Source organism: Mycteria americana, chromosome 8, assembly GCF_035582795.1.
Source record: "Mycteria americana isolate JAX WOST 10 ecotype Jacksonville Zoo and Gardens chromosome 8, USCA_MyAme_1.0, whole genome shotgun sequence".
Classification (NCBI taxonomy): Eukaryota; Metazoa; Chordata; class Aves; order Ciconiiformes; family Ciconiidae; genus Mycteria; species Mycteria americana.
The window spans coordinates 19,775,642-19,790,307 of record NC_134372.1 but is presented as its reverse complement, the minus strand read 5'-3'; the positions used below and the strand labels follow the sequence as shown (position 1 = coordinate 19,790,307).

Below are 14,666 nucleotides of genomic sequence, written 5' to 3'. Positions count from 1 at the left end.
AAAAATGCAGTCAAACTGTGTTTCTCACTTCTGGTCAACTCAGCTCTATCACCTGTGAACTAATCAGGTGGATCATGAAGCAAGCAGGCCGCAGTTACAGAAAACACCAAAACCAGCCCCATGTGTGTCAGCACGGATCCCGTAATAGTTCAGTAGTTTTGTCAAACAAAACTGAGCTCTCTGGACTTACTTGATGGTGAGGTAGGTGCTGCTGGTGGGCAGGGGACAAGGATGACGACTCTGGCACCAGTCACCATTGCATTCAACTAGCTCTTCTGGTTTCTTCTTTGCCAGTATGCATTCATTTCATGTTTAGGGGGCTAACTTTACATGCACTCTATTATCTGTGTGTTTTTACCTTATGTAGGCAATTGCAATCAGCCATTAGCTCAAGTAACTGGAAGTTGAGCATGTATGTTAGAATGGGTTATATTATTTTAAAAAAGCCAACAAAACCCCCAAACAACTTGAGGATGCCTTTTGGTTTCGACAATATGACAACAGCATGCTGAAGGGGAATTATTTTTCAACAGTTTAATGACATTGCTGAATCTCTGCAAATTAAGAGATTTTGTTTTGTTTCTCACATAAAGGCAAGTAAAAGGAGTTAAGTGGTATTTTCCCTGTCCATCAATTGCTTACAGTTCAACACTGGCATTGTTTGCCTTTGAGACTAAACCTGGAAAGTAAATGGATTTAGCAATTTAACATCTAAATTAGGCAGCAAGACAGAAAAAATGTTTTACTTTTTCCTCAATGAATAGCACACTATACTATTAATCATATGAGAATTAGAAAAGCTTTGCAGAGATTAGTGACAACATGCCAGGCAGACTACATTAAAAGGCTCTGATCCACTGAGTCAGCTGTGAAAAGGCCAGGTAAACACTTTAGAAGAGAACTATTGGAGTGTTTATCCTCGCAATAAAAGCTTAGATGAGGGCTTCCATTATAGCTGATTTACAACTAGGCGCTTCAGAAGGAATACATATTCTTTCATAGTGTTTATAAAGCGTGGAATCAAGCAAGGTATTTACTCAGCAACAGAATGAACACTCCTCAGAAATAAGGATTTGGGGAATGTTTATCCTACGTCTGACAACAATGAGAGTCTCAAAGGTTTCACATACGTAAAGAGAATAGAGAAAAAAGGCAGATACTTTTTTCCTGTGAAAGATAAGTGATCTCCTGGTATTTAATTTTTAAAATAAAAAAGACAGCTATTTCATTTTTATAAACATTTCTGAAAATTACTTGTATGTTCTAATCAGTTTAAAACACAATTCCCCCTCAGATGGCTTATAGCCCTGAGCCCTACTATTCTGAGATGTTCTTGTGGCACTGATATAATTCAGTGAAAAAGGCAATGCTTGGATCTACTTACCCATTTTCCAAGGGCAGAAGGATGTATGTGACCAAGTAACACATAAGAAATAAATTTGTATTTCACTATCTGACAATTGGTAATGTCCCAAATACCAAAATTTTAAAAGGGACAAAACATTTAGAAGAATGACTCTTAAGAAAATGTAGTGATAGGTAACTAACTCCTGAGATGATTAAAAATAAATAAACATTAAGAGCTATAAACTGACCAGAGAGTAGTTCATCTGGACATGTAATTATAAAAGTATGGAAAATTATTCAGTTCACTACAAAAATAAGACTTCTTGAACACAAACAAGGAACTCAGTGGCTGACATCAATATGCAGTACTAAGATACTGATACATGCTGTATTAAGAAACATGATATTAAGGAAAAATAATCACTTTATCCCTTTAACATGAAAGGTAAAAAAGAAGCATTTTTCAGCTGACTAATCATGGAAAGTAGGTTACTTTTAACGTGCAAGAGACATTCACAAAGATTAGGGGCTGCATAGACATTTGGACAGAATCAAAAATTGCTTTGGAAAGCTAGAGAATACAAGTGGAAAATGTAGGGAAAATACCAGTAGGATCCTAAAGGAGGTGGCAGAAACCAAATGGGACCATCCTCCAGTCCAACCTCCTGTCTAAAACAGGGTCAACATCAGGCAGGTTCCTCAGGACCTTGTCCAGTATCTGGGAATATCTCCAAGGATGGAGATTCCACATCCTCTCTGGGCACTATGGAAACAGCCAGGTCTTATTGACAGACAGATAGATTTGGCAAGTCTCAAAGACTGAAAAACTACTTGAGTTTGGACGAATCAGAGCAAAGGAAGAGAAAAAATGAACATGAAAGCAAGCATAATAGCTTTTGATGGACTGCATCAAGCCTTCAGTGAAGTCAGGTGAAGTTAAAAATCCTGACACACTTGGTTTTAGTCTTGCATGTTTGTATTTATTTTAGGTACTTTAAGGCCATTAAGATGAACTGCGGGACAGCATGGGCTAAGCAAGTCTACAGTTTATGAAATGTGAAAAAAAGCGAGCTGTTAAAATTTTTGTTGATACTTTTCTTGGCAGAATATCAGGAATTCCACCAAATAAAAGTTTTCTAGCAAAACATCTATGTTCCTAAAAAATTAATAATTCATGATTAAACTCCCAGATACCTAAACCACAAAAGTTTAAAGCTCAAATTGGAAATACATACTTCTCTTACTCCTCCTCCCTGCCTTCAGTGAGAGATCAACACTTTTTGAGAGGGGAAAATAAACATAACACATGAAGCGGAAGCTTATATAGCTTTTACATTTTCTTCTCTCTCTTTTACATGAATTTAAATTGGGTTTCAAAAAGATGGTTGAAGTAAACTTGGTATGCTAGTGAATTATCAAAATGAATATATCCAGTATCTCAAATGGAAGAGAGGTAATGTGGAGTGATAAGAGACAAGGAACAGGGCTTGCTAAACTGGTAGCTGTCAGTCAAGCTAACACTCAGTACAGTATATCCATTTGCAAATGATCAACAGGCAGACTCCCAGCAGAACCAGCCTATAGGCAGAAACTGCTGTACCATCATTACACGTGACAAAGCACTCAAAATATCTGGGAGAAGATGGATTTCAGCATTATATAATAAAATGACCTGAATACTTCTTTACTACTGTTGCTTACCTATTCACTACCTATTTTCTCTCTAAGAGTGGTTTCCCTCTTGCAGCAAAAACTGCTGAATGTGTTTAACATAGCAAATGCTTTGTGAATCTCGGTGCATTCATGCATTCCTATGGGGCTTGACTGACACTTGGCAGTAATGAGAAACACCAGCTATTATAGAGTAACATCTATACACACTAATGTTATACGTTCCTATTTTTTTTTCCCTTAGTAACCACCCTAATCAATAAATACTACTGTAACATTTTGAACAGCTTCTCAGTCAAAAACTGTATAAATGCATGGCATTCCTAGGTGATCAGAATGTAACTGCATGATCTATTTTTTCTTCCCCCAAATGCTCAGTCTCCTTCTCCATATTCCAAATGACTTTAGGCTACCCCCCCAAAACGTTCAGACAGTCATCTGGTTAAAAAGCATAAATTAAACAGCAAGAGAATGAAATGAACTGCAATCAGACTGCTGTATTTTTATCGTTACTCCAAGTATGCTTCTGTTACACTGATTCTCCTCTAAAGTATATTCACGAAGTACTGAATAACTAGTTTCTTTTTTCCATGATACCCTTACATTTCTCAAATCATATCACAGCTGTGCAGAACAAGCATTATTTGTACAAGAGCTATGATCAAATAAAACCAAAACCCCACAGATTCCTGTACACATATTAATATATTTTACTTCTGAATAACAAATGCATGAATTTTCAGTACAATCCTAGTGGAGGCACTTTAATAATTTTAACGATTCTGGCTTGTAAGAAAAGACAATTTAAAAATACTATCTCTAAAAACCTGCAGGTTAGATGTTTAAAAGAACTTAGCTCCATTAACTCAAATAGTCACATTCTTAAAATGTTCAAAAGCCAGCATCTTCCATTGTCACTTGATATTCATTTTTTAAGATACAAATTAATGTGCTGCTTTGAAAATCCTAGATACCTAAATACTTGAATTCTTTCTTCAGCCGAGTGTAAGTAATTCTTACCTACTGCAGTAAGTCCTTCAGATATTGAGGTAAGAATATAGATTAGGACGCGAGGTTCTAAACTGGTAATGAAACTCATATGATCTTGGGTCAAACACTCCAAAAGTGGGTAATAAGACTGGCTTAGTTTTCGATATTGCTGAAAAAAAGAGTACACATTCATAGTAAATATAGATATTACCATCAACTAATATTAACAACATTAAGAGATGATAGAAAAATGATCTTACAGTTTTTATGCTGTGATAAATTCTAATTTAGCCATTAAATCAGAATATTTATAGAGACAAAATATTTTCTTGTCTTCAGTAGATTTCAACTTTTCAAATTTACCATAGGATATAAACTCGCTACTAGTTTAAAATAAGCTCAGGATAATACAATAACGCTATCATGCTTTGACATTCTATACAGTCTAGTAAAAGCAGCATAGCGTTCTGTCCAGGTTGTCAGTTTGACAGGATTACGGCCCATATCTTACCTTCTGCAGGAAATCTTATTAAGATTTATCACAGATTTCCCCAAATCATCTTAGAGATGGACCTTTTTTTGTGCTTAAGTGAGGTCCTGTAACAGCCTCTGCACAGGCAAAGGCACTTGCTTGAACCCATCAGCCCAATCAGCATCTTACTCTTAAGGACTCTTATTCAGGGCATTTATTGTTGGACAGCTAGGAATGTGCCAAATATGCACACTTTACTGCACAACCAATGCACCAATTTTAATTGAGAGCAACTTTTCAGTTCCAAGGACTTCCTTTATGTGGCAAGCATAAATCTGGGTATTAACCATCTTTAACTATCCCAAATTTGTCCCTTCCTGCAAGAAAATGACAGTTCTGAACTAAAGTGTCATGAAGAAAACGTCACAGTTCAAATTTTGCGCAAGATCTGTTGTCTTCCCACAGAGAACTGGGAACATGGTGTACTTTAATTTTAAAGTTTTAAATTTTATGGGGAATACACAGTGACAATTTACAGATTGAAACTAATTGCAGAGTGGCTGAACACGTGAGGATATTTTACAGGGCATGCAGGCAACCTAAATGGATTAGAAAGTACAGAAAGGAACAAAATTTTGCATTTCTCTCTTTCACAACAAGCCTAGTGAAAATTCTGGAAAAGCTCCCGTTTCACATGGCAGGTCCATCATACCTGTATTTTAGATGTTACTATATAAATAAATCCAAGTAATTGAACTGAAAACTGCATTTGAGCCATTCTAGATCCCTCTGTCTCATTATAACAATACAAAGCCTGTGGTGGTGTTATTTCATATTTCACATAAAGACTCCCAAGATGAGTAATTGCTTACTAGCAAGTCACTGTGGGATACCGAAAGCAGCATTTTGACAAAGGCCTGAAGTACATTGTCAAAGTGGTTGTCCCCGTACAACTTGAAGACGCCAAAGCTGACATAATTTCCACATAAGGCAGATTTGAGTGCAGAGTAACAGATGGAAATGCCCTTGAGTTTCAACGGATAAACCTGATCTTTTGACAAAGTCCCAAGAGAGAGGATCTGATTACCTGTTTTCATAAAAAGAAAGAAAGAAAGAAACTTATATAAGCAGCTGCAAATCTAAAATATTTTGATGGCACTATCTAAACTTATTTTTTGTCTTTTCATTACTACTTGGAAGAAAAATTGTTTCTGCATTTGATGTAAAAGATCTGTTAAGTAAACATGACTAGAGCTTAAAAGCCACCAAAGAACTAGCATGCAAAATTTAAAATATAAGCTATGGAATTCCCATCATTGATGTACAGTCAGACCATGACTGGGTCTATCAGCATGAATTCCTTAATCTGAACAGAGTTGCGACACATGGTTTTATAGTTTCTCATGCTGCAGCAAAGCCTGGTTTTGATCCATTACCATGACGGTCTCTTGGGATGGTTGCTGATGTATACACACACTAAATATATCCCTCAGAAAACAAATATGTCCATTACAAACCCCTCTATTTCACCAGTCACAGATGGGAATGACTTTTTAATTAAAATCCATGTTTATAATGTAAAAATAACAGCTAACTGTAAATATTTGCTGTTGCTATTAACAGGCAATAGTGACTTTTGGATCCACTGTGCAGCAGTGCAGCAGATCCTGCTGCAATCCTCTGTACAAATCTAATTATTTACAGGGCCTCATTACCATGTTTTCTAAGTATCTTGTAATAATTTAATGCTCATCCTTCACAGCACCCCAGAGTTAGTTTGTCTTCATGACAAGTTTTTTTTTTTTTAACCTGAAGTAATTAATGGAAGTGAGCTAAAACAGTAGAATAAACACAGCAAAGATTAAGTTCTTCAGTTCTACCATGAAGTAGTATTACTAGGTTGACCCCATCTGATGTTGACCTTGGCAAGCTTGGCCTGCACAAAAACCAACGCTGGGTCTTCACTCTGTTACTACTCATAATTCTTGGTAACTTTAACTAGAGGAAAATAACACAAAACTGTACATTTTTAAAAGTATTCCTACAAATAAAAGCACAATAGTCTACAGATCAGGTGCTTGGCTTGCTTGCTTTCACGGTCTAACCTAGTTGTCATGGCTGTGATGACAACTTGGATCAAGGAGCAATGAGCGAACTGGACATTAACTATTCACAATTCCAAACATTGCCAGTTGAGAGAGGTAGTTATGACAACTCAGTTTTGCTTTTATAATAGGCAATTAAAAAACGCCCCTAAAAACTTGCCTGATGTGACATAGATCTCATAGATTGTGTAGTACGGTTTAATACATATTGAGGCCTAATATTAAACTGGGTCTGTCTCTACACAACTCTCCTTTCTACCCATGCAAATTTACACCTGCAAATAGGATACCTGCCTTATTTTAATTCTTTCTCTTAATGATATTGATTACTGACAATGAGGAATTTACATCATATAATTAGAAAAATGAGGGGGAAAACCTTGTTTCTAAACACGCAGCGCATCAAAGTACCACCCATTTGGTATCATTTGATGCAAAGAGAGGAAGGCAGAAGTTATTGTTTAAAACATTAATGTTGTTCACCACTTCTAGCAAGTACAAGGCAATTTGTCCATCAGGTTGTAAAGGAAAAGTAGATTTACAAAAAAAGACTGGGAGTACAATCAGGGATTGCTTAGAAGAAGTAACTGGTGCCTGTAAGAAGCCAGAATGGCGTCACTAGAATTATGGAAGGGAGGAGAAGAATCAAATATTTAGGTAGGAAAGATGGTCACTTACAATTAAAATCAAGCCCTCTTAATTAAAAAAAAAAAATTACGAATGAAAATACAGAATGGTTTTGATACTGTAAATGGTCATATGAACACTTCTACTACCCCAAATGCTGTAGTCATGAACACAGGGTACAATTCCAGTGACTGCTACTGCATAGAAATTAATTCCAAATGGTGTTAAATCTCTGTTATAATAAAAATGACCAGTATCCAAAAGATCCTCTTTGAAAAGTAAAACATAGCAGAAAAAGAAGAATGTCTTCTACTGTACCTAGATATTCATTTAGTGTTATACTTTACATTACTGAGAAACTGCATTTACATAAAATTAAACTCCATTTAGCTTCCTACAGTGCCCCATTTAAGACATCCCAGACAGGTCATCTTAATTAGCATTAATCTTTTTGACAAGACCTAGTCTAGTTACTGAGAAGATCAGTGAATTTCAAATTCTGCAAAAAACCCAACCAACCAACCAAAAAAAAACAAAACCAAAATTCTGTCTGTGAGATAAAGTGGGAAGGTGCACACTATTTTTGAAAGCCACTATGTAAATATTGTATAATTCTTAGGGCAAAAACGAGACAGAAAGGTAAGTGTGCTGTAAGCTAACCTTATCTGGTCTTCTCCACCATTAAACTCTCTGTAGAAAATCTCTGCTTTAATAACACAAATATATATATGGCTTCAGAAATAAGCAAAGACAAAATTCTGGATCCAAGAAAATAACAGCCTTGAGTTTATAGCTGAGCTCTCTAAGCATGACATTGTGCAATCCTAGGTCCTTGAAGTACTCAGTGTAATATGCAACAACAGATGGAAAGAGCTTAGTAGTTGTCAACATGGCAATTATGTACTTAATATGGAAATTAATTGGAAGTCGATGGAAAAACTGTATGATGAGGAAAGAAGTTGGAAAAACCCTAGGAATCCCTTGGCCTGGGAACATGAATTCTAGGAGGTATCCACTAGTCCTGATCTTCTATAATTTTTATTACTTCACAAAAAAAAAAAATCACCCTATAATTAAAACTTTAAATCTATTGATCAGCATAAAGCATTCAATATAGGAAGGCACAAGCCCTGCTCCCTTCACACTGCCTCACCCTGGGCAGGCACGGCAGAAGAGGAATTTGGTGCTTATCCCTTCTAATGAAAACACTGAGAAGAATTTGGGTCTAGTGCAAGATTAAAAGCTGCTTTTTGCAAGTGGACAGAGTCCACAGAGAACTGTTCTGTGTTCATGGATTCATTTTAAAAGGGCCTAAGAGTGGGAACAGCTGATTTCAAATTAGCAGCAGAGGTGAAAGACCATGCAGTGCCTGTTACCAATGCCCCAAGCCATCAGCCTATGATTCAAGCGATGCAGTGCTAGAACAAAGACTAGCGTTTTAGCATTAGTTATTGAAAAAAATATGAAGTACGGTGCTATGCCTGACTAGATAAAAAAAGAATGATCTACTTGTAACATTTAGCAGGAGCTTCAGGGGAATATTTTTACACACCATGGATACTACTGAACATAAACTAATTTACTGAGGTACTTGGAATCAGGTCAAAAACAACTCCTCAGCTACTAAGGATATGCTTACATTTATAATCCCTGTAGTGGAGGACCAAAATACAATTTTATAAACTCCTACTGTTAAAAGAAACAATTTAAAGAAATTAAATCAACATAAAAGTGACCTTTGACATGCCGAATTTAAAAATTGTGTTTGAAATTCATAGCTCCTGTCAAAATGAAAACTCTGTAGAGACTAATCAGTGACGTTTCGGTGTTACTACTGAATTAAAAATCAAATGAAAAAAAACCCCAACTTGCACCAATTTCTTCTTAATGTGGGAGAAATTGTATCTCACAATTTTAAAATACACTGACTTTCAAAATTCTCAATAATTTCCTTTAATATAACTTTTTGCCCTGCATTTGACAGCAATGTCACTTACAAAAATGGTAAACTCTCTGACCCTCAGAGGCGATGCAAAATTCTGACAGGAATAAGAAACTGATTTTTAAAGATATTGGGCGAAACTGCTAGATAGGAAGTAAGGGCTTGAATTTGGCTGACAATTTAAGCATTTCATTACTGAAAGACTACTTAGTACATAAACAAAGGAGCTAGAAGAAAAAAGTGTGTGTATGCAGAGGGGGAATACAAAGCCAGCAAAAAACCAAACTGGGATGCTCTGACCGAAGATAACATCACCATGCCTCAGAATCCCACAGGCAATATGCACCAGAGCTCTTTGCACAGATCATTCCCTCACTCCCTCCTAGATGTGGAGGCATGTCAGGACAGGCAGCTTCCCTTTCAGTTCTCCTCCTTAATTGCTTTTACAGTAGAGCTATAATACAAAAATGATTTCCTTATGCCTGAGTTTCATTTGAGCAGGGCTTGTTCTAGATTTCAGTCCACTAAGTGCTATCTATGTATAATAATACAACTAAATCATGTTTTAGTATGTGTGAATTAGATGAAGATAAAAAAAGACTTTGGTGAGATTAAACAAAGGTTGTGAAAATTTATCACATTTATAGAGGAAAAAGTATTTTTTGCCTTTTCCCCTTTCCTATTTTTATTATTCACCGCTGCCCCATAAAAGATGGTTTTGAATGTATGCTTTCCAGGCATTCAGAATGCTAGGGCAGTATAAAGAAGTGGCCATATATAGAAAACGAAAGGGAAACATGAATCATAAAGATGAGAGTGAGCTTCAAAAACTAATTTTTTAACACTTCCACAACAACAAAACATGCATAAAACCTCTCAAATCAGCACAACGAGCATGCATAGCGCCAAGATAAATTTGCCAAAAGAAACGGATTATGAAATCTAAGTCAGTAATGAAGAGCAATATATTCTGGAGCCACTACCACAAAAGAAAGGAGAGCAGACCAATGGCAACCGAGACCAGTGAGCACTCCACTTCTAAGCTAAGATGCTGATTAAAAATACCTGTTCTACAGCAAGAATCACTTTAACCAAAATTTTGAAGAAGAACTGTTATCTTATGAAGTTGCTGGCACTGAATGGATTACCACACTAAGTTTTGAAATACATGTTCTAGAAGCAATTTAAAGCTCATTAGAAATAATTGTGTCTGGCTACTGGAAAATGTGGTAAAATTTAATCCACATCCAAATGCTACCTGGGCTGTGAGAACAGGAAATTGTTTTGTGCTACTGTGGCTAACCTCATCGCTGACCTTGAGCAGTAACTGCTACACCAGCTGAAAGCTGAAGCAAAATTAAAAACTTACATCAAAGTATATCATGACAGAATGTAGATAAATAAAAACAGCATATTGAAAATATTATTTTTAGGTCAGTCTCCTATAATGAAAGGGAAGAGGTTTACTAAAATGTAAAGAAACCACAAAACAAAAATAGATGGTCCCAAGATGCATTGAAACATTATTCCTATACAACTGGGAGTTCAAAACCCCATAGTAAGGAGACCTGTACATACAGAATTAAAAATGAAATATATTGGGGATGAAGAATGGTGGACTATACTACTCCAACTCCTTTCAATTTTCTCCTCTCAGTTGTTTATTTTAAATCACTCTATCACTCAGTCAGACTGGCTCTAGCCATAATGGACAAGACACAACACCCCTTTTCAAGCAGCTGCAGAGTCCTAACAAGGATAATTGACTAAGTGCTTTTTGCATCCTATGCCAGGCTTTACATCTTCTAAACATATAGCATTTGTAAAGACATCTTAGAATTGTTTTCAGCACTGTATCAGTATCAGTGATAAATGAGCAGAAGGACAGGACACACTAGGTACTACCCTAATTGCAAAGCTGGATCTGTTGAGCAGAATTAAGCACTCGCTGAGGTGCTAATTTTAAAAAACAAAAATAATTCATGTTTTAATTTTATTCAGTGACAACTGAAGATGCTTAGCAAATCTTAATAATTTTTGATTTTTTTCTGCTTTGCACTCAAACATATGAAATCGCTATATGCCAGACTAGAAGAGAAAAGAGTATACGCTTTAGTCTAAAATTAGAGAGATTTCAGCATCCATCCTCACAAGCATTCACATGCATTCACACCCCAGAAACACAGTTCCACCCTTTTCTTCCCTTTTTTGTTTTTAGCCCAAGCACAGATCTTACAGAACATATAGATAATAAATGGAGGTACCATTCAGACATAAATGGACATCACAAACTTTGGCAAAATTTAAGATGGAAAGAAAGCGACATGCTAAGTTACTTACTGTTTGTTTCAAAGTTATTCCCATGTAAACAACAGTACAGGGTTTACACAAAACAAATCCACATATAAATTATAGATTATTTTCATCACCTGAAGAAGGCCATATTTGCAAAGTATCTGTGTGTTATCCAAAACTGCTTTGATCAGTGTAGTCTAGACTTACGAAAAATCAACATTACGTCAATAATCACCAGTGCACTGTGCTCTAATGTTGGTGAGAAGAATAACCTGATGCCACCTCCCTTCAGTTACCAATTCCTTGTCTAAGTGTTGACAGGACAGGGACATATTTCAGATCACATTTTTATGTAACTATAGGTTTATATAGCAAGAAGACTCCCAGTGGGCCTAAGCCGTAACTGGAAACTTTCGTGTTCAATTTGGTGCAGGTGAAATTTCTGAAAATAATACTTTTACTAGCATTTTCTGTATATCATTACATGCGAGAGAGAAGAAGGAAAAATCCTGTTCTAAAACAAATTTAAATTTCACTTACCGATGGAAATACAATACAATTAAGCTGCATTTTCATTTATTGTTTGCATGTTATATTCTTCTAAGAAAGAGGAGCAACCAAGCTAGGCTACACTGTCTGCAAGAGAGGGGACCAAGTCTTTCCCTGGAGAGCTGCTGAGCTATGGGAAGGAAACTCTCACTGTCCAGGCCATGGCAAGGAGGAGAGGTGAGAGGTAACAAGCAGAGCTGGAAGCCTGGTGTTCAGACAGGGATTGCCAAGAGGAGCAATCACAGCCAGGTCTCCAGGTGATGGAAAGAAGAACTTCTCAAGGATGAGCGGAGGTTGGGCAGAACTTACAGCAACCCACTCGGTCAATGGATTAACTGAAACCAAGACTGAAAGGAAGAATCTTCCCACAAGGACAGTGTGATGAAAGAAAGAGATGTTTGCTTCTATTTTTTTCCCTCTGTCTCATGTCATCACTTTGTGTTTCGCTTAGTTTAAAAAGGCAATTATTATAGTATAGATTTCAATCAAATCTATCTTGAGTGTCAAGTGTCTTTTTGATCAACTTTGAGGAGCTCACTATGAGCTGCAGGCATATACAAAAGGTTTGGCTGACTTGGTAAGATAAATGAGCATATACTGTCTGTTGTAATCTCTTAACATTTACTGTCTGTCTTCTATTTTTTTTCCTCTAATGCTTCAGCCATAAAATCATGCTGAATGAGAATCTCAACTATTTTCAGAATTTTAAGTTACTTGCAGTAATGGCACAGCAGAAAACTTGAAAACTGAACCCAAGGATTAGAAGGCATGTACGTATTCATTCTTTTAACTGAATCTCACAATTTTTCAGAATATGGGGCTGGAAACAATTGCTCAAGAACACCAAAGTGAATTTTATGATTGTCACTTGGTTTACTTGTTTATTTTTCCCCAGATGTCTGCCAAGATTATGTATGCTTAAAAGACAAATACACTTAAAAAAAAAAAGTCATATAGTATTATGGATAAAGTTTTCCTTAAAAGCACAATTTAAGTATTAAGATTTTCAGGAATGCATTTGAAATTAAAGCAAAATTCCTTAATATCAATTTTTAATAGGAATTTGTATGTTCAAAAAATCATACATAACTAAAGTAATGAATCCTTACAACACATTTCCAGAAGAGTTATATCTTTCTGTACACTGGAATGGAAATCTCATAAACTAGTAATTGGTGATAAAACCTAAAAATGTTAACAGCAATTATTCAAAGCTGATTAATTGTAGTATCTTGAAATACTTATAGTGGGCAGTAAAACCTTCCCAGACTGTAAGCCAGTGACCACTTCAGAAATAGCTGTAGCAGTTTGAAATAGCACTAATGTAGGATGTTTATTACAGTGCCCACAGCTGAGCCATGGTGATGGTCAAGCCAGTGCTGCCCATCTGTGCCAGTGCAGAGCCAGCTGGATTATTTGAAATCCCTGCTCTAAGTGGCTAATTAATCCAACTGCACTGGGAGGTCTTTCATGTTGACTTTGCAGTGAGTCCAGTCCTGGAATAAATATTGGCAGTCACTCACAGAAAAGAAAATCTGAACAGCTCCTCTAAATGTCACATCTAAGTAGTGGATAGGACCCTTTCAGACACTGATGATAATATGAATGTGTTTTAAAAGCAAAATGGGGGGGGGGGGGAAGAGACATACATATATTGAGTGGAGGCTTTCTCCCACATCTACACATTTCCTCTACTCTTAGTTAGGTGATTTTAGAAAAGTGATTTTTAAATTTTTCTTTTTAAGGACATTAAGAACAGTTCTCCTCTTAAACCTGTGTTCAGTAAAATGTCATCCTTCCATAGGAAAACAGTTATGAAAGACATGAAAGAGAAGCATGAGAGAAAGCTCTTATGGTCATTTCACTTCTTTCTACGGCACACATCTCCAGATAGATGCCACACATCCCTAAGTATCTTTGACATAATTTAACAAAGAGGGCAACAGGTGTTTGGACATAGGCTTCAACAGGCTCTATGGCTCCCCTGCTTAGTTTTAAATCCTAAATCTGCACTGTCCTGAAATTTCTTTTTACATTGCATAATTAAATTCTAGCATGAGCCAGAAAATGTTGTCTGGTCCTTATGTGCAAGAGCTACCAATACTTCAGGGCTGACAATTTTATGAACTTCACATACACACCATAAAAGCTGCAATTGCAAGGAAAAGGTTTCTTTACAAAGTGTTTTTTAGGTATGAATTAGGAATGAAGCAGGTTGAAACCAACTAGTGTGGTTTACTCAGCAAGGTTTAGAATCTTGATGCCAACAACTGAGATGAATGGATGCCCAAAAATACGGTATGTTTTTCTTAAGTGTGGAAAGGATGGTCAAGGCTGACTGAAATAAAAAAAAAATAAAAAGGAAAATATAACTGGATTGGGATCAGGTACCATAAGACAAGTAGGGTTGAAGCATCATCATGATTACACTTGATTTTTTTTAAATCATCAAAAGAAAGCTTACAGCAATTAAGTACAAAGGCTAACAGAAATTCAGTAGTAAAATCTAAAAGTGTATCTTTTATCTTTTCATACATGGAAAACATTTTTATTTTGCTTAATCTTTCTAACAAATTTACTTAAGAACATAGCTGAAAAAATGTGCTAGCTTACTACATGGTATATTTGAAAAAGAAAAAGAAAAATGATTTTGCAAGGAGTGAGAATT

At 36.2% G+C, this 14,666-nt stretch overlaps 1 protein-coding gene across 6 annotated transcripts in view; it reads right to left on the bottom strand.

The window, feature by feature from the left end:
- The window catches only part of RANBP17 (RAN binding protein 17), a 166,528-nt gene that overhangs the window by 29,321 nt on the left and 122,541 nt on the right, over positions 1-14,666 (bottom strand). For 5 of the 6 annotated variants that reach the window (XM_075510024.1, XM_075510026.1, XM_075510025.1 and 2 more), the window contains 2 exons: positions 5,353-5,567; positions 4,039-4,177 (listed from right to left, as the gene is read on the bottom strand). The exons of the other annotated variant lie outside the window; for it this stretch is intronic. In XM_075510024.1, the coding sequence (XP_075366139.1) occupies positions 4,039-4,177; positions 5,353-5,567 (354 nt within the window). The remainder of the gene's footprint in view (positions 1-4,038; positions 4,178-5,352; positions 5,568-14,666) is intronic. 6 annotated transcript variants of the gene reach the window in all.